Here is a 26,998-nt window from a genome sequence, read left to right on the forward strand (position 1 = left end):
ACACACCACACACACACACACACACCGCGATGCTGGGGGGGTGTGAACACACACACACACACACACACACACAGTGATGCTGGGGGGGGTGTGAACACACACACACACATACACACCGCGATGCTGGGGGGGTGTGAACACACACACACACACCGCGATGCTGGGGGGGTGTGAACACACACACACACACACACACACAGCGATGCTGGGGGGGTGTGAACACACACACACACATACACACCGCGATGCTGGGGGGGTGTGAACACACACACACACACACACACACCGCGATGCTGGGGGGGTGTGAACACACACACACACACACACACACAGCGATGCTGGGGGGTGTGAACACACACACACACCGCGATGCTGGGGGGGTTTGAACACACACACACACACACACCGCGATGCTGGGGGGGGGGGTGAACACACACACACACACACACCGCGATGCTGGGGGGGTTTGAACACACACACACACACACACCGCGATGCTGGGGGGGGGGTGAACACACACACCGCCCCGGCCCCACTCCCCTGCCTCCGTGATCTCCCCCTCCCCTCCCTCCGTGACCCCCCCTCCCCTGCCTCCGTGACCCCCCCTCCCCTGCCTCCCGTGACCCCCCCTCCCCTGCCTCCGTGACCCCCCCTGCCTCCGTGACCCCCCCTGCCTCCGTGACCCCCCTCCCTCCCCTGCCTCCGTGACCCCCCCTGCCTCCGTGACCCCCCCCCCCTCCCTCCCCTGCCTCCGTGACTCCCCCCTGCCTCCGTAACCCCTCCCCCCCCCCCCCCCCCTGGAGCTGTGAAGCCACAGTGCTAACCACTGTGCTACCGTCTATTAATTGAAACCTTTAAGATGCTGAGGGGTGTTGACAGGGTGGATGTGGAGAGGATGTTTCCTCGTGTGGGGGAATCTAGACCGAGGGGAGGGAGGGGAGGAGGGGGTCACTGTTTAACAATAAGGGGTCACCCATTCCAAATGGAGATGGGGAGGAATGTTTTCCCTCAGAGGCTGGTGAGTCTCCGGAACTCTCTTCCTCAAAAGGCAGCAGGAGCAGAATCTGGGACTATTGTTAAGGCGGAGCGGGAGAGATTCCTGATTAACGATGGGGGGGGGGGGTGAAAGGTCATCGGGGGGTCAGCAGGAATGTGGGGTCGCGGCTACAATCAGATCAGCCACAATCCTATCGAATGGGGGAGCAGGTTCGAGTGTCCTGTTCCAATACGTAGATGCCGTGTGAGGTGGAGAGGCCGGGACGGGTGACCTTGGGCCTAAGTGGAAGGCTTCAAAGGGTGCAGGAGGGAGGCCCTGTACCCATAACCCTTCATCCACTCCGTGTCCAGCGACCCCTCGCTCTCCATCTTGGGTGACCCCAGCCCTCGCTTCAAGCCGCCCCGAATTTTGTTTCCGCGTTCTCCGTGGCCTGTTTTCCGCCTTGCGGTGTCACTTGTGCACGCCGCCCCTTCCTGCACTGCTCTCTGGTGGCCAGACCCGCTCCATAAACAAGTCCGTCCCTCCTCAGCGAAGGAGGTCGAGGCTGTCCACATTATCGCAGAGGTGACCTTGTATAATTGGAGTCCCCTTAACCTCTCGCACACGAGCGTGCGAATGATGATATCGAGACGTCTGGAGGCTCGACAGGGTGGATGTGGAGCGGATGTTTCCCCCTCTTCGTGGGGAATCGGGAGCGAGGGGGGTGGGGGCAAAGTTTATAAATAACGGGGTCTCTCTTTGAAGAGGGAGACGAGGAGGAATTTCCTCACTCCGAGGCTCGTTAGTCCGTGGAAATCTGCCCCTTTAGCTCACTGGGCTAAATCGCTGGCTTTGAAAGCAGGCCGGCAGCACGGTTCGATTCCCGTACCAGCCTCACCGAACAGGCGCCGGAATGTGGCGACTAGGGGCTTTTCACAGTAACTTCATTGAAGCCTACTCGTGACAATAAAGCGATTTTCTTTCTTTTTCTCAGAGAGGCTGCGGCGCCCCCAATATATTCAAGGCCCGAGTCAGGCCGAGTTGATCGGCTAGGGTGACGGAGGGAAGGGAAGGGAAGGGGGGGGAGGGCGACATAATTAATCAGCCTGCTCCGAATGGGCCTACTCCTCCCTCGCGACCCCGCAGTCCAGGGGGTGTTGAATCTGGTCACGTCCCTTGGCATTTGCCCCCTCCCCCCCCCCACCCCCCTCCCCACCGCCTCGTGTTCGGCAAGCAGCTGGATAAATAAGAGACGGGGCTCTTGGCCGTGTCTGTCAGCGAGAGGTACTTGGTGACGAAGCTTTAATGAGATGGGGGGAATGTTGAAGAGAGCTGTTGAGAGGGCGGGTGATTGATCGGGGCGGGGGGGCGGGGCAGGGGGGTGGTGCTGGATGTATCGGGTGGCCGGCGAGCGAGTGGAAACGCTGGTTCGAGGGGGTGACTGAGTGCAATGGCAGGCACGGGCGCGGCGACAGCTCTGATATTTGACCAGGCGATGACAGCCCCTAGCCTGATGAATGAGCAGCAGCGATTTGCAACCTGTCCATTTAAAGAGATTTACGAGGCCGCTGATTGATGCCGTGTGTGACGCCCCTCCCAGCCGCTCAGCTGTCGTGCCCCGCTGTGCCCAGCATGGTAGGGATCGCGTGAATGGGCCAGCAGTTTGTTAGGGATGGTGGGGGGGGGGACGTGGAATGGAGAGCGTACATCCCTGACACCGGCCCGTCCCTTTAATTCCGCTGGGATCAGGAACAGAGCCCGGTGCGTCCACCTCAAGACCAAGCGGGACTTGCATTTACGTAGCGCCCTCCGGCAGGCTGAAAGGAAGGTCTTCAGAGGGAGGGAGAGATGGAGGTTTGGCGAGGACAGTACACAGCTCGGGGGGCCCAGGCGGCTTGATGTTCGGCCGCCAATGGGGGAGCGATTCAAATCGAGGGAGGCTCAAGGGGCCGGAACCGGAGGAGCTCCGAGATCTCGGAGGGTCGTCGGAGGTTTCGGAGATAGGGAGGATTGTAGGAGCTGGAGGAGGTTACAGAGATAGGGAGGGTTGTAGGGGTTGGAAGAGGTTACAGAGATAGGGAGGGTTGTAGGGGTTGGAAGAGGTTACAGAGATAGGGAGGGTTGTAGGGGTTGGAAGAGGTTACAGAGATAGGGAGGGTTGTAGGGGCTGGAGGAGGTTACAGAGATAGGGAGGGTTGTAGGGGACTGGAGGAGGTTACAGAGATAGGGAGGGATGTAGGGGCTGGAGGAGGTTACAGAGATAGGGAGGGTTGTAGGGGCTGGGGGAGGTTACAGAGATAGGGAGGGTTGTAGGGGACTGGAGGAGGTTACAGAGATAGGGAGGGATGTAGGGGCTGGAGGAGGTTACAGAGATAGGGAGGGTTGTAGGGGCTGGAGGAGGTTACAGAGATAGGGAGGGTTGTAGGGGTTGGAGGAGGTTACAGAGATAGGGAGGGATGTAGGGGCTGGAGGAGGTTTCAGAGATAGGGAGGGATGTAGGGGCTGGAGGTTACAGAGATAGGGAGGGGTGTAGGGCCTGGAGGAGATTTCAGAGATAGGGAGGGTCATAGGGGACTGGAGGAGGTTACAGAGATAGGGAGGGTTGTAGGGGCTGGAGGAGGTTACAGAGATAGGGAAGGTTGTAGGGGCTGGAGGAGGTTACAGAGATAGGGAGGGTTATTGGGCTGGAGGAGGTTACAGAGAGGGAGGGTTGTAGGGGCTGGAGGAGGTTACAGAGATAGGGAGGGATGTAGGGGCTGGAGGAGGTTACAGAGATAGGGAGGGGTGTAGGGACTGGAGGAGGTTACAGAGATAGGGAGGGTTGTAGGGGCTGGAGGAGGTTACAGAGATAGGGAGGGTTGTAGGGGCTGGAGGTTACAGAGATAGGGTGGGTCGTAGGGGCTGCAGGAGGTTACAGAGAGGGAGGGTTGTAGGGGCTGGAGGAGGTTACAGAGATAGGGTGGGTCGTAGGGGCTGCAGGAGGTTACAGAGATAAGGAGGGTTGTAGGGGCTGGAGGAGGTTACAGATAGGGAGGGTTGTAGGGGCTGGAGGAGGTTACAGATAGGGAGGGTTGTGGGAGCTGGAGGAGGTTACAGAGATAGGGAGGGGTGTAGGGGCTGGAGGAGGTTACAGAGATAGGGAGGGTTGTAGGGACTGGAAGAGGTTACAGAGATGGGGAGGGTTGTCCATGGCTGGTGGAGGTTACTGGAGGCTGGAAGGGCCCCAGAGGACTGGAAATTGGCTAATGTAACACCGCTGTTTGAGAAGTGAGGGAGGCAGAAGACGGGGAATTATAGGCCGGTTAGCCTGACTTCGGTCATTGGTAAGATTTTAGAGTCTGTTATTAAAGATGAGATTGCGGAGTAATTGAAAGTGCATGGTTAAATAGGGACTGAGTCAGCACGGCTTTGTCAAAGGGGAGGTTGTGTCTGACAAATCTGTTAGAGTTCTTTGAGGAGGTAACAAGGAAGTTAGACAAAGGAGAACCAGTGGACGTGATTTATTTACATTTCCAGAAGGCCTTTGACAAGGTGCCGCATCGGAGACTGTTAAATAAGTTAAGAGCCCATGATGTTCAGGGTAAGATCCTGGCATGGATAGAGGATTGGCTGACTGGCAGAAGGCAGAGAGTGGGGATAAAGGGTCTTTTTCAGGACGGCAGCCGGTGACTAGTGGTGTGCCTCAGGGGTCTGTGCTGGGGCCACAACTTTTCACAATATACATTAATGATCTGGAAGAAGGTACCGAAGGCACTGTTGCTAAATTTGCAGATGATACGAAGATCTGTAGAGGGGCAGGTAGTATTGAGGAAGCAGGGGGGGGCTGCAGAAGGACTTGGACAGGCTAGGAGAGTGGGCAATGAAATGGCAGATGGAATACAATGTGGAAAAGTGTGAGGTTATGCACTTTGGAAGGAGGAATGGAGGCATAGACTATTTTCTAAATGGGGAAATGCTTCGGAAAGCAGAAGCACAAAGGGACTTGGGAGTCCTTGTTCACGATTCTCTTAAGGTTAACGTGCAGGTTCAGTCGGCAGTTAGGAAGGCAAATGCAATGTTAGCATTCATGTCGAGAGGGCTGGAATACAAGAGCAGGGATGTACTTCTGAGGCTGTATAAGGCTCTGGTCAGACCCCATTTGGAATATTGTGAGCAGTTTTGGGCCCTGTATCTAAGGAAGGATGTGCTGGGGCCTTGGAAAGGGTCCAGAGGGAGGTTCACAAGAATGATCCCTGGAATGAAGAGCTTGTCGTATGAGGGACGGTTGAGGACTCTGGGACTGTACTCATTGGAGTTTAGAAGGATGAGGGGGGATCTTATTGAAACTTACAGGATACTGCGAGGCCAGGATAGAGTGGACGTGGAGAGGATGTTTCCACTTGTAGGAAAAACTAGAACCAGACGACACCATCTCAGACTAAAGGGACGATCCTTTAAAACAGAGATGAGGAATTTCTTCAGCCAGAGGGTGGTGAATCTGTGGAACTCTTTGCCGCAGAAGGCTGTGGAGGCCAAATCACTGAGCGTCTTTAAGACAGAGATAGATATAATCTAAAATTTTAAAAAAAAAAAAAAAAAAAAAAAAAAAAAGACAGAGATAGATAGGTTCTTGATTAATAAGGGGATCAGGGGTTATGGGGAGAAGGCAGGAGAATAGGGATCAGAAAAATATCAGCCATGATTGAATGGCGGAGCAGACACGATGGGCCGAGTGGCCTAATTCTGCTCCTATGTCTTATGGTCTTATAATGGGGCTCCCAGGGGTTGGTATTTCAAGATATAAATGACATAGACTTGGGTGTGTTGGGTGCAATTTCACAATTTGCCGATGGTACAGAACTTGGAAGTATTATGAACTGTGACTAGGATAGCAATAGACGTCAAGATTACATAGACTGGTGGAATGAGCGGATACAATTTAATGGAAAGATGTTTGAAGTGATACATTTTCCCATGTCTGCACTGGCCTCTCCCACAACCCAAAGATGTACACGTTAGGTGGATTGGTCATGCTAAATTGCCCTTTAAACGGGGGGAAAAAAAAGAATTGGGTACATTAAATTTAAAATAAATTAACTAAAAAAAATTCAGTGATATATTAGCAAAGCTGGGCTGTTCGTTCTCTTTAGAGAAGAGGTTGAGAATATATTTTATAGAGGTGTTCAAAATCATGAGGGCTCAGGGAAATGTAGATGGAGAGAAACTGTTCCCTTTGGCGAACAGGTTGAGAATGAGAGCACACCGATTTAAGGTGATTGGCGGAAGAATCAGAGATGACATGAGATCAAACCGTTGTGAAGTGAGGGGTTAGGATCCGAAATCTACATCGCGCCACCACGCTCCCTGGAGTCACACACAGGTCAGACTGGGGTAAGGACAGCAGATTACCTCCCTGCCGGGTGGACGGGGCAGGCCATCTCCTTGCTGGCTCCTAAAAACCAACTCAAACTGATTCTAATTTGTGGTTCCCACGCCTCGCAGGAGCAGCGACACCAGTTCCACTCTGTCAAGTAATGCCCGAACACCCGATCGGCGGCTCGATCGGAGCCATTAATCCCCGATTTTATTTATTTGAGATTGCGTTCCACCAGCTGCCAGCGACCCGGGTTTGATTCCGGCCTCGGGCGACTGGCGGCGTAAGGTTTTCATCGAATCTTAGAGTTTACAGTGCAGAAGGAGGCCATTCGGCCCATCGAGTCCGCAGCGGCTCTTGGAAAAAGCCCCCTACCCACGTCCACACCACCCTATCCCCACCTCACCCTTTTTGGACACTAAGGGACAATTTATCATGGCCAATCCACCTAACCTGCACATCTTTGGACTGTGGGAGGAAACCGGAGCACCCGGAGGAAACCCACGCACACAGGGGGAGGACGTGCAGACTCCGCACAGTGACCCAAGCCGGAACTCGAACCTGGGACCCTGGAGCTGTGAAGCAACTGTGCTAACCACTGTGCTACCGTGCTATGGTGTCTGATTGATAAAATACCCAGGGTGATGGACAAAGTCAACATACGCCAAATGCTCCCCCTCGTGGGCCAATCTAGAACGGCAGATCACGGATATAGATTGAGAGACGGTCGATTTGGAACTGAGACGAGGAGGAACTATTTCTCGGAGAGGGGGTGGATCTGTGGAACTCGCCGCCCCAGGGTGCGGTGGAATCCGAGAGATTAAATGGGTTCAAGAAGGAGGTAGATGTGTTTTTGGTTTAAAGAACGGGTGAAAGGGATACGGGGAGCAGATGGGGGAGGTGGATTTGCACCCAGGAAGAGATCAGCCATGATCTGATAGAATGGCGGAGCAGACTAGAGGGGCTGAGCGGCCGACTTCTCCTCCTAATTCCGATCTTAATATGTTCCTCGATGAGTCTGCACTGGGAGAGAGCAGGGAACGAGGGATCGGGGGTGCAGGAGCCGGGGGGGGGGTGGGGGTGGGGGGTCTCTGTCGGTGACGGGACATCTTCAGAACGAGGTTAGAGCAACAATAGGGGAACCTTGGACTTCAGGAATGGACATTTAAGGCTGAACGGCGGCCAAACCCGAGTTGGACCCCCCCCCCCGCCCCCGACTGGAGCATCAAGTCATGTTCTGGGGGCCGCTTTCGCAATGGTGTGAGAGCCCACGAGAGAGTTGCGGAGGAGATTGACCAGAACGGACCCAGGGACCAGGAGGGAATTTTATCGATTGGGTTTGGGTGGAGAAGGTGGGGTTTTTCTCCTCTGCGGGGGGGGGGGGAGGGGGGGGTGGGGGAACTGAGATTGGGGAGGGGAGTGGAATTGGAGAGGGGGGTGGACAGGATTGTGAGTGGCGTCGATCAGGTAAATAATGCAGAGTTGTTCCCCCTTCGCTGGCGGTGCAAGGAGTGGGTGGTGGGGCGGGGGGGGGGAGCGGAGAGGATGATCTTTGGTGGGGGCTCGAGGGAAATAGGGGATAAGAGTGGGGGGGGGGCAACGGGACAGGGTGGTCAGAGAGCCAGCATGGATGGGCCGATTGGCCTTCTGGGCAGTTCTGAACAGCGTTCGGGTGCCACTGGGTCCTTGGGATGGGGAGGGGTCGGTCGGTCAGGGGGGGGGTGACCCAATCCACCGGCTTGCTGTAGAAATATGGCTCCCCCCCCCCCTCCACCTTCGTGACCACGACCGTCAGCAATGTTCACCCCGATTCCAGCAGCCAGGGACCCCCCCCCCCTCCGCTGGCCCACGGTATCAGGAACGCTTTTGTGTAGCTTCTCTCGAGGCGTCAATGGACGCTCCTCCCAGGAACCACCCCAGCAAACTGTTGAAATTCATTCCCGGGAGGTGGGCGTCGCTGGTTAGGCCAGCATTTATCACCCACCCCTCATTGTCCCTTCAGAAGGTGGGGGGTGAGCCGCCTTCTCGAACCGCTGCAGTCCCTGAGGTGTAGGTGCACCCACTGTGCTGTTAGGGAGGGAGTTCCAGGCTGTTGCCCCGGCGACAGTGAAGGAACGGCCGATATATTTCCCAGTCAGGGTAGGGAGTGACTTGGAGGGGAACCTCCAGGTGGTGGGGTTCCCAGGTATCTGCTGCCCTTGTCCTTCTAGATGGAGGTGGCCGTGGGTTTGGAAGGTGCTGCCTGAGGAGCCTTGGTGAGTTGCTGCAGTGCATCTTGTAGATGGGACACACGGCTGACACTGTGCGTCGGTGGGGGAGGGAGTGAATGTTTGTGGAAGGGGAGCAATCAAGCGGGGCTGCTTTGTCCTGGATGGTGTGGAGCTTCTTGAGTGTTGTTGGAGCTGCGCTCATCCAGGCAAGTGGAGAGTATTCCATCGCACTCCTGACTTGTGCCTTGGAGATGGTGGGCAGACTTTGGGAGGGGGAGGGGGGTCAGGAGGTGAGTAACTCTCCGCAGGATTCCCAGCCTCTGACCTGCCCTGGTAGCCACAGTATTAATATGGCTGGGTCCAGTTCAGTTTCTGATCAATGGTAGCCCCCAGGATGTGGGGGATTGAGCGATGGGAATGCCATTGAATGTCAAGGGGCGATGGTTAGATCCTCTCTTGTTGCACTCGTCCTCGGGCAAACTTGTCCTTCTTTAGAGATGAGGAGAGTGGAATTTTGCACAGTACACCAAGATAGTTGATGTAACTGGAGTACGTTCCAACCCAATGTGTTGGTTGGAGCAGAATTTTGGCAGCCACCCCAGGTGCTCGACGTGGTGAGGGTTTGATTCCGAGAGGATCTGAAATCTCACGCAGCATTCGTTAGCTGCGAAGGAAGAGACAGGCTCGCCCGCAGGGACAAACACCAAGAGGCAAGGAGGGGAGAGAGAAAAACGCCCGCCCAGCCCGAGGCGACAGGCGAAGCCACGCTGCGGGAGGAGATCAAGACGGACGAGACTCCCCCTTCGCTAGCCCCGAGGGTCCAGGTACGTCCTCATCTCCCTGGGTTCAAGCAGCGTCCTGTTTCCCCAGCGATCGGGCATCTCGGGCACTGTGTGAAGGCGCGAACACCATCTGCGATGCCCGTGGGACGAGCACGCACAAACCAGCCAACACGATGATGGCTCAGCTCACTGACTCTCGTCATCAATCCTGCTGCTTCTCAGCTTCATATTGGACCCAGGAATCTACAGCTTAATTTTTAAAAATCTTTAAATGTATTTATTACGAGCATGTATCAAATCAGGTTACGGCGAATAAACGGAATCGACAGCTCAATATCACATCCAGGGGGTTTCAACAACACCCCGAAAAGGGCAGATATGCTTCTCGATGTAAGCCTCGGTCTGTCAGACCCTCTGACAGTGAGGTACTCCCTCAGTACTGACCCTCTGACAGTGCACCATCCCTCAATACTGACCCTCTGACAGTGCGGCACTCCCTCAGTACTGACCCTCTGACAGTGCAGCACTCCCTCAGTACTGACCCTCTGACAGTGCAGCACTCCCTCAGTACTGACCCTCTGACAGTGCGGCTCTCCCTCAGCACTGACCCTCTGACAGTGCGGCACTCCCTCAGTACTGACCCTCTGACAGTGCGGCACTCCCTCAGTACTGACCCTCTGACTGTGCAGCACTCCCTCAGTACTGACCCTCTGACAGTGCAGCACTCCCTCAGTACTGACCCTCTGACAGTGCGGCACTCCCTCAGTACTGACCCTCTGACAGTGCAGCACTCCCTCAGTACTGACCCTCTGACAGTGCGACACTCGCTCAGTACTGACCCTCTGACAGTGCAGCACTCCCTCAGTACTGACCCTCTGACAGTGCGGCACTCCCTCAGTACTGACCCTGGGACAGTGCGGCACTCCCTCAGTACTGACCCTCTGACAATGCGGCACTCCCTCAGTACTGACCCTCTGACAGTGCCGCACTCCCTCAGTACTGATCCTCTGACAGTGCGGCACACCCTCAGTACTGACCCTCTGGCAGTGCGGCACTCCCTCAGTACTGACCCTCTGACAGTGCAGCACTCCCTCAGTACTGACCCTCTGACAGTGCAGCACTCCCTCAGTACTGACCCTCTGACAGTGCGGCACTCCCTCAGTACTGACCCTCTGACAGCGCGGCACTCCCTCAGTCCTGACCCTCCGACAGTGCAGCACTCCCTCAGTCCTGACCCTCTGACAGTGCAGCACTCCCTCAGTACTGACCCTCTGACAGTGCGGCTCTCCCTCAGTACTGACCCTCTGACAGTGCAGCACTCCCTCACTACTGACCCTCTGACAGTGCGGCACTCCCTCAGTACCGACCCTCTGACAGTGCGGTACTCCCTCAGTCCTGACCCTCAGTCAGTGCAGCACTCCCTCAGTCCTGACCCTCTGACAGTGCAGCACTCCCTCACTACTGACCCTCTGACAGTGCGGCACTCCCTCAGTACTGACCCTCTGACAGCGCGGCACTCCCTCAGTCCTGACCCTCCGACAGTGCAGCACTCCCTCAGTCCTGACCCTCTGACAGTGCAGCACTCCCTCAGTACTGACCCTCTGACAGTGCGGCACTCCCTCAGTACTGACCCTCTGACAGTGCAGCACTCTCTCAGTACTGACCCTCAGTCAGTGCGGCATTCCCTCAGTACTGACTCTCTGACAGTGCAGCACTCCCTCAGTACTGACCCTCTGACAGTGCAGCACTCACTCAATACTGACCCTCTGACAGTGCGGTACTCCCTCAGTACTGACCCTCTGACAGTGCAGCACTCCCTCAGTACTGACCCTCTGACAGTGCAGCACTCCCTCAGGACTGACCCTCTGACAGTGCGGCTCTCCCTCAGTACTGACCCTCTGACAGTGCAGCACTCCCTCAGTACTGACCCTCTGACAGTGCAGCACTCCCTCAGTACTGACCCTCTGACAGTGCAGCACTCCCTCAGTACTGACCCTCTGACAGTGCAGCACTCCCTCAGGACTGACCCTCTGACAGTGCGGCACTCCCTCAGTACTGACCCTCTGACAGTGAGGCACTCCATCAGTACTGACCCTCTGACAGGGCAGCACTCCCTCAGTGCTGACTCTCTGACAGTGCAGCACTCCCTCAGTACTGACCCTCTGACAGTGGGGCACTCCCTCAGTACTCGCTCATTATGCCTCTTGAATGTACTTCGTTATTCAGTGAGATCCGAGCTGATCTGATGTGGCCTTAGCTCCACTTTCCTGCCTGGTTCGCCTCGCCCTCATCCGCCTCGACCCCCACCCCCCACCCCTGACCCTTGACCCCCTTGCCCATTGACGCTCTGTCTGACTCGGGCCTTGAATATATTGGGTGCGCCGCAGCCTGCCTGAGAGAGAGATTTCCACAGACTAACGAGCCTCCGAGAGAGGAAATTCCTCCTCGTCTCCCTCTTCAACGGGAGACCCCGTGAATTATAAACTGTGCCCCCCGCCCTCGTTCTCCCTTCCCCCCCCCGACGAAGAGGGGGAGACATCCTCTCCACATCCACCCTGTCGTTCCCCCCCCCCCACCCCTCAGGAACATGACGGGTCTCAAAAAGATCGGCTCTCAATCTTTTCGATTGCCATTCCGCACAGCATTCCCGCCTGAGATCATCCCAGGAATCCTCAAAGTAAACCTTCTCCGAACTGTTTCCAGGACAAGTATATACGTCCCCAAGTACGGGGAACAAAAATAGACACGTCACTCCCGATGTGGTGTCACTAACGAACACTGGAGGAAGACTTCGGCACGGGAGCACAGCGGTTAGCACTGTTGCTTCACAGCTCCAGGGTCCCGGGTTCGATTCCCGGCCTGGGTCGCTGTCTGTGCGGAGTCTGCACGTTCTCCCCCCGTGTCTGCGTGGGTTCCCTCCGGGGGCTCCGGTTTCCTCCCACAAGTCCCGAAAGACGTGCTGTCGGGTGAATTGGACATTCTGAATTCTCCCTCCGTGTACCCGAACAGGGGCCGGAATGTGGCGACTAGGGGCTTTTCACCGTAACTTCATTGTAAGCCGACTCGTGACAATAATAAAGATTATTAGTATTATTCGCTACTTTAATATCCGATTACCCTGCCAATAAGATCCAACATTCCCAGTTACCGTGCTAACCACTTGCCACCTGCATACGAACCTTTCCTAATTCATGAACCACGGCACTCAGATCCCTCTGCATCTTAGAGTTCTGCAATCTCCGGCCGGGTAAATATTTTGCTGCTTCTCCATTCTTCCTGTCAAAGTGGACGAGTGACGTTCTCCCACATTTAGCTCCAGCTGACGAGTTTGTTCCCACTCACTGATCCTGCCCGTGTCCTTTTGCAGATTCCTTATGTCCTCCTCGCCACATACGTTCCCACCGACCGTCGTGCCTTCAGGCACCTCGCTCCCAAACTTTTCATTCCCTTCTTCCAAGTGACTGAGGTGATTGTAAATGGTCGCGGCCCGAGCACTGATCGCTGCGGAACGCCACTGGTTACACGTTCCCAGCCCGAACATGGCTGGTCGGTCGGCATCTTCCGCCCACCTTTGATGGTTGGGATCTCCTGGTGACGCTCCGGACGGGAACTGTCGCAGGGGAGACTGGAGTCAGTAACCCTCCGACAGTGCAGCACTCCCTCAGTACTGACCCTCCGACAGTGCAGCACTCCCTCAGTACTGACCCTCTGACAGTGCGGCACTCCCTCAGTACTGACCCTCTGACAGTGCGGCACTCCCTCAGTACTGACCCTCTGACAGTGCGGCACTCCCTCAGTACTGACCCTCTGACAGTGCAGCACTCCCTCAGTACAGACCCTCTGACAGTGCAGCACTCCCTCAGTACTGACCCTCTGACAGTGCGGCACTCCCTCAGTACTGACCCTCTGACAGTGCGGCACTCCCTCAGTACCGACCCTCAGACAGTGCGACACTCCCTCAGTACTGACCCTCTGACAGTGCAGCACTCCCTCAGTACTGACCCTCTGACAGTGCAGCACTCCCTCAGTACGGACCCTCTGACAGTGCAGCACTCCCTCAGTACTGACCCTCTGACAGTGCGGCGCTCCCTCAGTACTGACCCTCTGACAGTGCAGCACTCCCTCAGTACTGACCCTTTGACAGTGCGGCACTCCCTCAGTACGGACCCTCTGACAGTGCAGCACTCCCTCTCTCTCTCTCATTTTCTATATTTATCTGTTTCTGAACTTTGGCTCTCTCCATGTACTGATCCTCAATATCGTGTTATAGGCCAGTGTTTAGAGAACCCCAAAATGTATCATTGAGTTCACCTGACCCAAAACTTTTACTAGATTGTGGTATGGGGGAGCACACGGCCCTCTCTACAGGTGTGGTACAGCAGAAACGGAAAAGTATTTTTAATGCAAAACAATGTTTATTCTATGAACTCAAGTTAACCTTTTTAAAACATACAGCGAACACCTTAGCAACCATCAATTCAGATACAACCCCCAATGACTACAACACTAAGTAATCCTTTAAGCTTTCCTTTTAACATCCATAAGACTTTGTGGTGAATGTATAAATTCACACTGTGTATTACTGTGTCCCTGTGGGCTCTGTCTGTGAGCCGTTGCATGGCTCTGCCCACAGGGGGCGATGAGGATCTTGTCCAGGGCTCCACCCTCAGCTCCGCCTTTGGTTCCGCCCATGGCTCCTCCCACAACCGGATGTATAAAGTGCTGCGGTCTTGTGAGCCTGCCTTCAGCTCAGCTAGTCGCAGGCAGGCTCAGTTGTAAGTCGATTAAAGCCACAGTTTACTTCAACTCGTGTCTCTGAATTAATTGATAGTCGCATCAATTTAATCGGCTTAAAGAACTACTATGGAATCAGCCCTCAAACCTCATCGACTGGAACTCGATCCACAGGCCGCAGAGGCAAAGGAAATATTTGAGCATTGGCTTCGGTGCTTCAAGGCCTACCTGGCTGCGTCGACTACCTCCGCTGTTACTGAAGAGCAGAAACTCAGTCTTCTACAGGCACGGGTGAGCCATCGTATTTCAACTCAACTTGATAGTACCGACTCGTACACTGAGGCCCTCGCGATACTCGACCGCCTGTACGTGCGGCCCGTAAATGAAGTTTACGCGCGGTATATTTTTACTACCCGCCACCAGCACCCTGCAGAGTCGCTGGGAAACTACCTGCGCGACCTGAAAACTCTAACACGGGAATGTAACTTCCAGGCTGTGACAGCCTCCCAGCACATGGAACTCGCCGTCCGAGATGTATATGTTGCAGGGGTCGGGTCCAATTACGTGCGCCAGCGTCTCCTCGAAAAAGGGGCCCATAACCTGGAGGACACGGTAACACTAGCGACTTCATTAGAGTTCGCTTTTCAAAGCTTAAACTCGTTCCCAGCCGACCACACGACCCCATCGTGGACTCCCGATCAGAGACTACCCCAGGCCTGCGCCGCGCGGCCACCCGCCCACCACGGAGGGTTACCGTGCCACTTTTGCGGCCAGCCCCAGCACCCCCCAGCAGCACTGCCCGGCCCGCAACGCGACCTGCGGCAGCTGCGGGCGGAAAGGGACACTTTGCGAAGGTCTGCCTGGCTAAAACCAAAAACTAAAACTCGAACGCTACCCAGAACAATCCCCCCTCCAACTACACCAACTTCCAATTGTATGTACTCCCAGACCTCTGCGCCCCTCTCCTACTCGGGTTCCATTTCTAGTCTAACCTCAGGAGCCTCACACTCGGCTTCGGTGGACCCCTTCCCCCTCTCACTATGTGCAGTTTAGCAACTTTATAAATCGACCCCCCTCCACTCTTCCTACCGCCGTAACTGCAAACCCGTGGCCACTCGCAGCAGGAGGTATAGCCTGCAGGACAGGGTATTTATTAGAGCCGAAGTCCAGCGACTCTTACGTGAGGGAGTCATAGAGGCCAGTAATAGCCCCTGGAGAGCTCAGGATGGTGGTCGTCAAGACTGGGGAAAAGTTCCGGATGGTGGTTGATTACAGCCAGACCATTAACCGGTTCACGCACCTCGATGCGTACCCCCTCCCCAGAATTGCAGACATGGTAAATCAGATCGCCCAGTACCGCATATTCTCCACGGTGGATCTGAAGTCTGCATACCACCAGCTCCCAATCCGCCTGGAGGACCGCCACTACACGGCGTTCGAGGCAGAGGGCCGCCTCTTCCATTTCCTCCGGGTCCCCTTTGGTGTCACGAATGGGGTCTCGGTGTTCCAACGAGCAATGGACCGAATGGTGGACCAGTGCGGGCTGCGGGCCACGTTTCCGTACTTGGATAACGTCACCATCTGCAGCTATGACCAGCAGGACCACGGTGCCAACCTCCACCGATTTCTCCAGATGGCACAGAAACTCAACCTCACTTACAATAAGGAGAAATGCGTTTTCCGCACAACCAGACTGGCCATCCTCGGCTACGTCGTGGAAAACAGGGTTCTAGGGGCCTGACCATAAGCATCCCCTCTTGCAACTCCCTCTCCCTCATTGTTCCAGGGCCCTCGAGAGGTGCCTGGGATTTTTCTCCTACTACGCCCAGTGGGTCCCCCAGTATGCAGACAAAGCCTGCCCACTATTTAAGGCCACACTTTTTCCGCTGTCAGCCAAGGCCACCAGGCCTTCAACTGCATTAAGGACATTGTCAAAGCCGCCATGCGGTTGGTGGATGAATCCACTCCCTTTCAGGTGGAGAGCGACGCCTCAGAGGTCGCTCTCGCCGCCACTCTGAACCAGGCAGGGAGACCAGTCGCCTTCTTCTCCCGAACCCTCTCCGCTTCGGAACTTAGACACTCCTCAGTCGAAAAGGAAGCTCAAGCCATTGTGGAAGCCGTACGGCACTGGAGGCACTACCTCGCAGGGAGGAGGTTTACCCTCATCACTGACCAGAGATCGGTTGCCTTTATGTTCGACAACTTGCAAATGGGCAAAATTAAAAATGATAAAATCTTGAGGTGGAGGATCGAACTCTCCACCCATAATTATGATATCGTATACCATCCGGGAAAGCTCAATCGTATACCATCCGGGAAAGCTCAATCGTATACCATCCGGGAAAGCTCAATCGTATACCATCCGGGAAAGCTCAATCGTATACCATCCGGGAAAGCTCAATCGTATACCATCCGGGAAAGCTCAATCGTATACCATCCGGGAAAGCTCAATCGTATACCATCCGGGAAAGCTCAATCGTATACCATCCGGGAAAGCTCAATCGTATACCATCCGGGAAAGCTCAATCGTATACCATCCGGAAAGCTCAATCGTATACCATCCGGGAAAGCTCAATCGTATACCATCCGGGAAAGCTCAATCGTATACCATCCGGGAAAGCTCAATCGTATACCATCCGGGAAAGCTCAATCGTATACCATCCGGGAAAGCTCAATCGTATACCATCCGGGAAAGCTCAATCGTATACCATCCGGGAAAGCTCAATCGTATACCATCCGGGAAAGCTCAATGAGCCCCCAGATGCCCCATCCCGCGGGACATGCGCCAGCGCGCAAGGCGACCGATTACAGACTATCCACAATGACCTCTGCCGTCCGGGGGTCACCCGGCTCGCCCACTACATCAAGGCCCGCAATCTGCCTTTCTCCACTGAGGAGGTTAAAGCTGTCACCAGGGATTGCCCGATCTGTGCGGAGTGCAAACCGCACTTCTATAGACCAGACAAGGCCCACCTGGTAAAGGCTTCCCGACCCTTTGAACGACTGAGTATCGATTTCAAAGGGCCCCTTCCCTCGACTAACTGTAATGTTTACTTCCTTAACATCATAGATGAATTCTCCCGCTTCCCCTTTGTCATCCCGTGCCCCGATATGACCTCCCACACACTCATCAGAGCCCTGCACAGTGTCTTCACCCTGTTCGGTTTCCCCAGCTATGTCCACAGCGACCGGGGTTCGTCCTTATGAGCGACGAGCTGCGTCAGTACCTGCTCGACAAGGGCATCGCCTCGAGCAGGACTACCAGCTATAACCCCAGGGGGAACTGGCAGGTGGAGGGGGAGAACGCGACAGTCTGGAAGACCGTCCTACTGACCCTCCGGTCCAGGAATCTCCCGACCTCCCACTGGCAGGAGGTCCTCCCCGACGCGCTCCATGCAATTAGGTCCCTCCTGTGTACGGCCACTAATCAGACTCCGCACGAGCGATTATTTGTTTTCCCTCGGGGCACTATCACGGGGGCCTCGCTTCCATCTTTGTTGAGGATACCGGGCCGTCTCCTTCGGAAGCACGTCCAGACACATAAAACAGACCCGCTGGGAGAGAGGGTCCTACTCCTGCATTCAAACCCCCACTACGCATTTATCGAGCACCCTAACGGCCGGCAGGACACCGTTTCCCTCCGGGACCTGGCACCTGCAGGATCTACCACTATAACTACCACCGAGGTACCCCTCACACCACACCCCACCCGACCCCCCATGCCCAGCGCCCCGGCACCTACAGGTTTCCTGCGCCCCCCCCCCTTCTCCTGTCGCACCGGTCAGGAACGAAGCTCGGAACGAACCCCCCCACCCCCGGAGTCCAGCCTCGGATTCACGCCGGACATCAGCACACAGCCATCCGAAGCGGCTGGAGCTCCGGTGCTCCGCCGGTCCCAGCGAATGATTCGAGCACCGGACCGACTCAACTTATAGATCTGCCACCCCCACCGGACTTGATTTTTTTAACAGGGGGTGAATGTGGTGAATGTATAATATAAATTCACGCTGTGTATCACTGTGTCCCTGTGGGCTCCGTCTGTGAGCCGTTGCGCGGCTCTGCCCACAGGGGGAGATGAGGAGTTTGTACAGGGCTCCGCCCTCGGCTCCGCCCATGGCTCCTCCCACAACCGGAAGTATAAAGCGCTGCGGTCTTGCGAGCCTGCCTTCAGTTCAGCTAGTCGCAGGCAGGCTCAGTTGTAAGTCGATTAAAGCCACAGTTTACTTCTACTCGTGTCTCTGAGTGAATTGATGGTCGCATCAGACTTAAAACACCTTTAAACAGAAGCACATCAAGCTAAAGTCACTACTGAGAGCAGTTATTAGTTTTAAATCACCAAAGGATCGATTTACAGTCTTTAGATTACAGAGAGAGAGACTCTAATACACCTTTTGGCTGTGACTGCAGCTATCCAGCTCTGAAAACGGAACTAAAACACAGCCTAAAATGAAAGTAAAAAGCTGACAGCTTCACCCACACTCTGACATCACTGATAAACACCCATTTCTTAAAGGTACTCTCGCATGACAAAAGTTTTTAGATCCCAGCCAATGACTGGACAAGTCAGAGCCCAGAGTGAAACCTGGTTTAATGGACCCTAACTTTGTTTCATTTTTGGGTACAGTGGATGTCAGTTAACTGAAATCTTTAACAGTGGTTTCCCTGGTGTACTTGTAACATGTAGAATTCCTTCAAGCAGGAAAGATATTTCACCAAGCTACAAGGTTAGGAAATATCTTAAGGGAACCAGAAAATGATTCAAAATCGAGACCATTCCTTTTATCCTTGCAACATCCTTACACACACAAAAGAACAAAGAACAAAGAAAAGTACAGCACAGGAACAGGCCCTTCGGCCCTCCAAGCCCGTGCCGACCATGCTGCCCGTCTAAACTAAAATCTACACTTCCTGGGTCCATATCCCTCTATTCCCATCCTATTCATGTATTTGTCAAGGTGCCCCTTAAATGTCACTATCGTCCCTGCTTCCTCCACCTCCTCCGGCAGCGAGTTCCAGGCACCCACTACCCTCTGTGTAAAAAACTTACCTTGTACATCTCCTCTAAACCTTGCCCCTCGCACCTTAAACCTATGCCCCCTAGTAATTGACCCCTCTACCCTGGGAAAAAGCCTCTGACTATCCACTCTGTCTACACCCCTCATAATTTTGTAGACCTCTATCAGGTCGCCCCTCAACCTCCGTTGTTCCAGTGAGAACAAACCGAGTTTATTCAACCGCTCCTCATAGCGAATACCCTCCATACCAGGCAACATCCTGGTAAATCTCTTCTGCACCCTCTCTAAAGCCGCCACATCCTTCTGGTAGTGTGGCGACCAGAATTGAACACTATACTCCAAGTGTGGCCTAACTAAGGTTCTATACAGCTGCAACATGACTTGCCAATTCTTATACTCAATGCCCCGGCCAATGAAGGCACGCATGCCACATGCCTTCTTGACTACCTTCCCCACCTGTGTTGCCCCTTTCAGTGACCTGTGGACCTGTACACCTAGATCCCTCTGCCTGTCATTACTCTTAAGGGTTCTACCATTCACTGTATATTCCCTATTGTGCATTAGACCTTCCAAAATGCATTACCTCACATTTGTCCGCGTTAAACTCCATCTGCCATCTCTCCGCCCAAGTCTCCAAACAATCTAAATCCTGCTGTATCCTCTGACAGTCCTCATCGCTATCCGCAATTCCACCAACCTTTGTGTCATCTGCAAACTTACTAATCAGACCAGTTACATTTTCCTCCAAAAACGAAAACGCGAAGTGAAGATTTACCACAATCTCAACACTGGCTCAGTCGCAAACCGTTTCCCCTGCGTATATTTGAGTGTTCACTTGATGCAATTTCCCTCAGATTTCATAGAATTTGCAGTGCAGAAGGAGGCCATTCGGCCCATCGAGTGCACCGGCTCTTGGAAAGAGCACCCTACCCAAGGTCCACACCTCCACCCTATCCCCATAACCCAGTAACCCCACCCAACACTAAGGGCAACTTTGGACACTAAGGGACAATTTAGCACGGCCAATCCACCTAACTTGCACATCTTTGGACTGTGGGAGGAAACCGGAGCACCCGGAGGAAACCCACGCACACACACGGGGGAGAGCGTGCAGACTCCGCACAGACAGTGACCCAAGGCCGGGAATCGAACCTGGGACCCTGAAGCAATTGTGCTATCCACAATGCTACCGTGCTGCCCACAGGCTCGTATCTGTCTCTGAGACACACCTTCTAAACGCATTATTGTTTCAACTGCAGAGCAGGCACGGGGGGGCAAGATTGTCCGTCCCGGGAACGGGCCAATGGGGTTTCCCTGCCGCACCGTTGGGAAATCCGTGGGCGTGTTTTGTGTGTTCCTCCCCCCCCCCCCCCCCCACCCCCACCCGCCACAAAGCAGCAAACCACTGAACGATTGGTAACTCTTCCCTTGACTTCAAGGACTCATTGAGGAGGCATGTTTCCTAACAAATCCAAAAGAAACCCTAACCTTTTCGATCGGAGCACCCCTCCCATCCCAGACTTCCCACCAGCAACTTCCAAAACTAAACGTAACTGAAAGTTTTGGTCTCCTTACCTGAGAAAGGACGTACTGGCACTGGAGGGTGTGCAGAGGAGATTCACTAGGTTAATCCCAGAGCTGAAGGGGTTGGATTATGAGGAGAGGTTGAGTAGACGGGGACTGTACTCGTTGGAATTTAGAAGGATGAGGGGGGATCTTATAGAAACATTTAAAATTATGAAGGTAATAGATAGGATAGATGCGGGCAGGTTGTTTCCACTGGCGGGTGAAAGCAGAACTAGGGGGCATAGCCTCAAAATAAGGGGAAGTAGATTTAGGACTGAGTTTAGGAGGAACCTCTTCACCCAAAGGGTTGTGAATCTATGGAATTCCTTGCCCAGTGAAGCAGTTGAGGCTCCTTCATTAAATGTTTTTAAGGTAAAGACAGATAGTTTTTTGAAGAATAAAGGGATTAAGGGTTATGGTGTTCGGGCCGGAAAGTGGAGCTGAGTCCACAAAAGATCAGCCATGATCTCATTGAATGGCGGAGCAGGCTCGAGGGCCCAGATGGCCGACTCCTGCTCCTAGTTCTTATGAAAGCTTTTTCCACCTTTCTCAACCAGTAAATATATATAAATAAATATCTAACTTAGATTTAAAGTCCCAAATCGTTCCTAACAGTGGTCAGATGGAGAGGAAAAGCGGTTGAAGACTAGGCCCTGAGGGAAGGTAGGGCCGTGCCTCCTGTCGAGGGGTAGGGGTCAGCAAAGCTTTGTAGTCGTGAGGAAAGCCAAGTGTGGTAGTGAGGACGTTCGGCCGACGCCTCATGTCGGTGAGCAAAGACAGGACGCGAGGCCTTCTGTTCGCGAGATAGGAGAGGCTGAGGGCCTCCTGTCAATGAGGGAGGGTAGCTCAGCTCGGCCTCCCGTTAATGAGGAATTGTGGGAGGGGCTTTGTTGGAGTGGGGAAGGTAGGTGAGGCCTCGTGGTCAGGTCGGCCAAGGCCTGGTGATCGCCAGGAAGGTAGGCCAACCCCTTGCGGTAGCAGGCAGGTGGTGGTGAGGAAGGCCTTGTGTTCACCAAGAAAGGTAGGCCGAAGCCCTCTGTTTACAATGAAAGACAGGAAAAGGCCTTGTGTTGAACGGTAGGACAAGGTCTCATCTTCATCAGGAAAACAGAGTGCTGAAGTGAGAAAAGATAAGTTGAGGCCTTGTGGTCAACCGGTTCGCTTCTGTCATTCCAGGTGAACAGGCGCAGGATACGGACGTCATCGGCAGCATCTGGTGACTGGGAAGAAACACATTTACTGTCCTGAACTCGCCTGGCTTGTGGAGGTCACAACGTTAGTTACTGCCATGGCTGATCTTCAAGGTAGGCCCTCAGTAATATGAAGCCTAATTTTCCCGGCGTTGCCTGCTCTCTCCGGCTTGTTCTGCCACTGACGGCCTCCCATAGCCCCAATGCAACGCCAGCAGGGGTCACAGTTACAAACCCCAAAATTCCCGAAAGCAACCTTCACACGCCAACCCGGACCCGCGACCCTGGCCTTCTGCCTCCCTCATGTAAGCCCTGACCGTTCGACCCTCCTAGCGGACCACCATCCGTAGCCTACCCATGGTCCTGGCTGTTCACCTTGAACCAAGAGGCTGGGGAGGACCTGAAGCCTAACCGTGACCCCCTCGACCCCTGACCCTAAACATAACCTCGACCCTGACACTCAAATCGAGCACTGATGGGAAGAGGGGAAATGGTCGCCCCACCCTCCCCACCCCGAGGTGCATTTAGAGATGGGTAATCATTGCTCGCCCACCCAGGCACAGAGCGGGTCTCACGAATGAATCGACAACGTAAGATTTGAACAGGTACAGTCCATTAACAAAACCATTCTTTACCCAACCGTGAGATACAATATCTGTCAGAGGGTCAGTACTGAGGGAGCGCCACACTGTCAGAGGGTCAGTACTGAGGGAGTGCTGCACTGTCAGAGGGTCACTACTGAGGGAGTGCCGCACTGTCAGAGGGTCAGTACTGACGGAGTGCTGCACTGTCAGAGGGTCAGTACTGAGGGAGTGCCGCACTGTCAGAGGGTCAGTACTGAGGGAGTGCTGCACTGTCAGAGGGTCAGTACTGATGGAATGCTGCACTGTCAGAGGGTCAGTACTGAGGGAGTGCCGCACTGTCAGAGGGTCAGTACTGAGGGAGTGCTGCACTGTCAGAGGGTCAGTACTGAGGGAGTACCGCACTGTCAGAGGGTCAGTACTGAGGGAGTGCTGCACTGTCAGAGGGTCAGTACTGAGGGAGTGCCACACTGTCAGAGGGTCAGAGTACTGAGGGAGCGCCGCACTGTCAGAGGGTCAGTACTGAGGGAGTGCTGCACTGTCAGAGGGTAAGAGTACTGAGGGAGTGCTGCACTGTCAGAGGGTCAGAGTACTGAGGGAGTGCTGCACTGTCAGAGGGTCAGTACTGAGGGAGTGCTGCACTGTCAGAGGGTCAGAGTACTGAGGGAGTGCTGCACTGTCAGAGGGTCAGTACTGAGGGAGTGCCGCACTGTCAGAGGGTCAGTACTGAGGGAGTGCTGCACTGTCAGAGGGTCAGTACTGAGGGAGTGCTGCACTGTCAGAGGGTCAGTACTGAGGGAGTGCTGCACTGTCAGAGGGTCTGTACTGAGGGAGCGCCGCACTGTCAGAGGGTCAGTACTGAGGGAGTGCTGCACTGTCAGAGGGTCAGTCCTGAGGGAGTGCTGCACTGTTAGAGGGTCAGTACTGAGGGAGTGCTGCACTGTCAGAGGGTCAGTACTGAGGGAGTGCTGCACTGTCAGAGGGTCAGTACTGAGGGAGTGCCGCACTGTCAGAGGGTCAGTACTGAGGGAGTGCCGCACTGTCAGAGGGTCAGTACTGAGGGAGTGCTGCACTGTTAGAGGGTCAGTACTGAGGGAGTGCCGCACTGTCAGAGGGTCAGTACTGAGGGAGTGCTGCACTGTCAGAGGGTCAGTACTGAGGGAGTGCCGCACTGTCAGAGGGTCAGTACTGAGGGAGTGCTGTAATGTCAGAGGGTCAGTACTGAGGGAGTGCTGCACTGTCAGAGGGTCAGTACTGAGGGAGTGCTGCACTGTCAGAGGGTCAGTACTGAGGGAGTGCCGCACTGTCAGAGGGTCAGTACTGAGGGAGTGCTGCACTGTCAGAGGGTCAGTACTGAGGGAGTGCTGCACTGTCAGAGGGTCAGTACTGAGGGAGTGCGGCACTGTCAGAGGGTCAGTACTGAGGGAGTGCTGCACTGTCAGAGGGTCAGTACTGAGGGAGTGCCGCACTGTCAGACGGTCAGTACTGAGGCTTGTGGACGATCATCCTTGGAATGTCTTATCCTATTTTTCCCTTTTCTCTTGCGATTGCAGAGGCCGAGCGGCAACACAAGGAGACTTTGCTGAAGGTGACGGAGTGGATGGATGTTCTCTCCGAGCCAGGCCGTGCAGGGAAGCAGCGCTTTGTGCCTCTGGCTGACAGCTACACTCCTCTCATTGTTGTCGATATGATCCCAGATTCTCGGCCGGCCATCGGACATGAACTGTCCAACAAGTGGAGGGTGCAGGAGGAGAGTCTCCGAGCGCTGGAGGGCGGTTCCCTCGCTCAGCTGGACCTGGGCGTCCTGCTGTCTGGCAGCAGCCGCGAAGGGTCGGAGGTCAGCCGGGGCCTGAGGGCGGCCTTGGCGGGAGTGGCCGGATCCGGCAAGAGCACAGCCCTGCGGAAGTTGGCCCGGGACTGGGCCTCGGGCCTGTCCTACCCCCAGTTTCGGTTCCTCTTCCCCTTCCGTTTCCGTGACCTCAACTCCAGGCTCGGGAGGCGGACCAGCCTGAAGGCCTTGCTGGTGGAAGCCTGGGCCTACTTGGCCGATGTGGTGGACGCCCTGTGGAGCCAGGCCGAGCACCTGCTCTTCACCTTTGACGGCCTGGACGAGTTTGGGGCCTGCTTGGATTTGGGAGGAGGCTCAGGGGGGAGAACGGAGGACGGCAAAGAAGAGATCCCGGGCATCGTGGGGGGCCTGCTGAGGGGCACCACGCTCCCCGGCTGCACGGTGCTCATCACTGGCCGCCCCTCGGCCCTGCGAAACCTGGAGGAGGCCCGGGTCGTGGACACCTGGGCCGCGATCCTTGGCTTCTCGGCTACAGAGCGCAGCGCCCACCTGGAGATGTTCTTGGGCAATGCCCGGCTGGCCCTGCAGGTCCTCCGCCACTTGGATGGGCAGGGCCCGGTGCTGGGAGCCATGGGCCACGAGGCCATGTCCTGCCAACTGGCCGCTGCCTCACTGGGCCCCAGCCTGGTGAACCGGGCAGCTCCAGGGGCCATGGGCTCCCCCACGGCCCCCCCATTACCCAAGACCGTCACCCAACTGCTGACCAGCTACCTGCTCCAGGTGGTGAGGGGGTATGGCCGGGGCATCACCAGCCCCCGGGACACTTTCTTCAAGCTGGGAAAACTGGCACTAGATGCCCTGGGCAGGGGCGGCAGTGCCCTGTTCTCTGGGGAGCTGTTGGCCACCCACAGGCTCAAGGCCGCTCAGTTTGCCCAGGGCTATCTTGCGGAGATCCTGGTGGGGGATGAGGTCCTCGTGGCACGGGGTGACGGAGCAGATAGTGTCCACGCGTTCCGCCACCCCACTTTGCAGGACTTCCTGGCAGCCCTGGCCCTGTACCTGGCCCCCCCACCGGGCGACAACATCTCCGCCCTCCTGACACAGGCCCGTTGCCAACCCGATGGCCGCTACCAGCTCTTCCTGCGCTTCGTGGCTGGTCTCTCCACCCCCGGGGCCGGCCGCCCCCTGGAAGAGGCCCTCGGCCAGCTGCAGGCCCGAACCGCCACCCAGGCTTCGGCCTGGCTGAAGGCCGAGATCCTGGAGAAGGGGGGGAGGAATGGCCTGGGCCTGCTGGGCGCCCTGTACGAGCTGCTCGAGACACAGAGCAAGAGGCTGGTCCAGACCAGCCTGGGCTCGCTGGAGGTGCTCAGGCTCGGGGAGGGCCGGGAGTCCTGCCAACAGGCCCTGAGCCTCACCTCCATGGACTGCACCGTCCTCTCATCACTCATCCACCTCTCTGAGGCCCTAGAGGAGCTGGACCTGGAGAACTGTCAAATAACCAGCGAGGGCCTGGCCCGGCTGAGCCCTGCCTTCCACCGCTGCAAGATCCTGAGGTATGTCTCCTTGGCTCACCCACCTGCTTGTGCACAGGCTCACTAGGCCTCAGCCTGCTTGCTATAGTCCTCAGCCTGCTCACTAGGCCTCAGCCTGCTTGCTATAGTCCTCAGCCTGCTCACTAGGCCTCAGCCTGCTTGCTATAGTCCTCAGCCTGCTCACTAGGCCTCAGCCTGCTTGCTCTAGTCCTCAGCCTGCTCACTAAGCCTGCTGGCTATAATCCTCAGCCTGCTCACTAGGCCTCAGCCTGCTTGTTATAATCCTCAGCCTGCTCACTAGGCCGCAGCCTGCTTGCTATAGTCCTCAGCCTGCTCACTAGGCCTCAGCCTGCTTGCTATAGTCCTCAGCCTGCTCACTAGGCCTCAGCCTGCTTGTTATAAGTCCTCAGCCTGCTCACTAGGCCGCAGCCTGCTTGCTATAGTCCTCAGCCTGCTCACTAGGCCTCAGTCTGCTTGCTATAGTCCTCAGCCTGCTCACTAGACCTCAGCCTGCTTGTTATAATCCTCAGCCTGCTCACTAGACCTCAGCCTGCTTGTTATAATCCTCAGCCTGCTCACTAGGCCTCAGCCTGCTTGTTATAATCCTCAGCCTACTCACTAGGCCTCAGCCTGCTTGTTATAATCCTCAGCCTGCTCACTAGGCCTCAGCCTGCTTGCTATAGTCCTCAGCCTGCTCACTAGGCCTCAGCCTGCTTGCTATAGTCCTCAGCCTGCTCACTAGGCCTCAGCCTGCTTTTATACTTAATCTGCTTGCTAGGCCTTGGCCTGCTTGCTATGGGCCATAGCCTGCTCACTAGGCCTTAACCTGCTTGCAAAATCCACAGCTAGTTCACTAGTCCTTGGCCTGCTCCCCATGGGCCTCAGCCTGCCTATTAGGCTAGGGGCTGGTTTAGCACACAGGGCTAAATCGCTGGCTTTTAAAGCAGACCAAGCAGGCCAGCAGCACGGTTCAATTCCCGTACCAGCCTCCCCAAACAGGCACCAGAATGTGGCGACTAGGGGCTTTTCACAGTAACTTCATTGAAGCCTACTCGTGACAATAAGCGATTTTCATTTTCATTAGGCCTCAGCACGCTTCGCCACAGACCTCAAATCTGCTCACTAGATTTTGGCCTGCTCTCTAAGCCTTAACTTGCTTTTTATAGTCTGCAGCCTGCTCACTAGGCCTCAGCCTGCTCACTAGGCCTCAGCCTGCTCACTGGGCCAGCCTGCTTGCTATAACCCTCAGCCTGCTCACTAGGCCTCAGTC

At 55.3% G+C, this 26,998-nt stretch overlaps 1 protein-coding gene across 1 annotated transcript in view; it reads left to right on the forward strand.

The window, feature by feature from the left end:
- Nucleotides 1–9,153: 9,153 nt before the first annotated feature.
- The window catches only part of LOC119967905 (NACHT, LRR and PYD domains-containing protein 12-like), a 29,262-nt gene continuing 11,417 nt past the window's right edge, over nt 9,154–26,998 (forward strand). The window contains exons 1-3 of the mRNA XM_038801002.1: nt 9,154–9,363; nt 21,813–21,940; nt 23,961–25,749. Of these exons, the coding sequence (XP_038656930.1) occupies nt 21,925–21,940; nt 23,961–25,749 (1,805 nt within the window). The 5' untranslated portion in view covers nt 9,154–9,363; nt 21,813–21,924. The remainder of the gene's footprint in view (nt 9,364–21,812; nt 21,941–23,960; nt 25,750–26,998) is intronic.

The sequence above is a fragment of the Scyliorhinus canicula genome, chromosome 6 (genome assembly GCF_902713615.1).
Source record: "Scyliorhinus canicula chromosome 6, sScyCan1.1, whole genome shotgun sequence".
In the NCBI taxonomy this organism is placed as follows: Eukaryota; Metazoa; Chordata; class Chondrichthyes; order Carcharhiniformes; family Scyliorhinidae; genus Scyliorhinus; species Scyliorhinus canicula.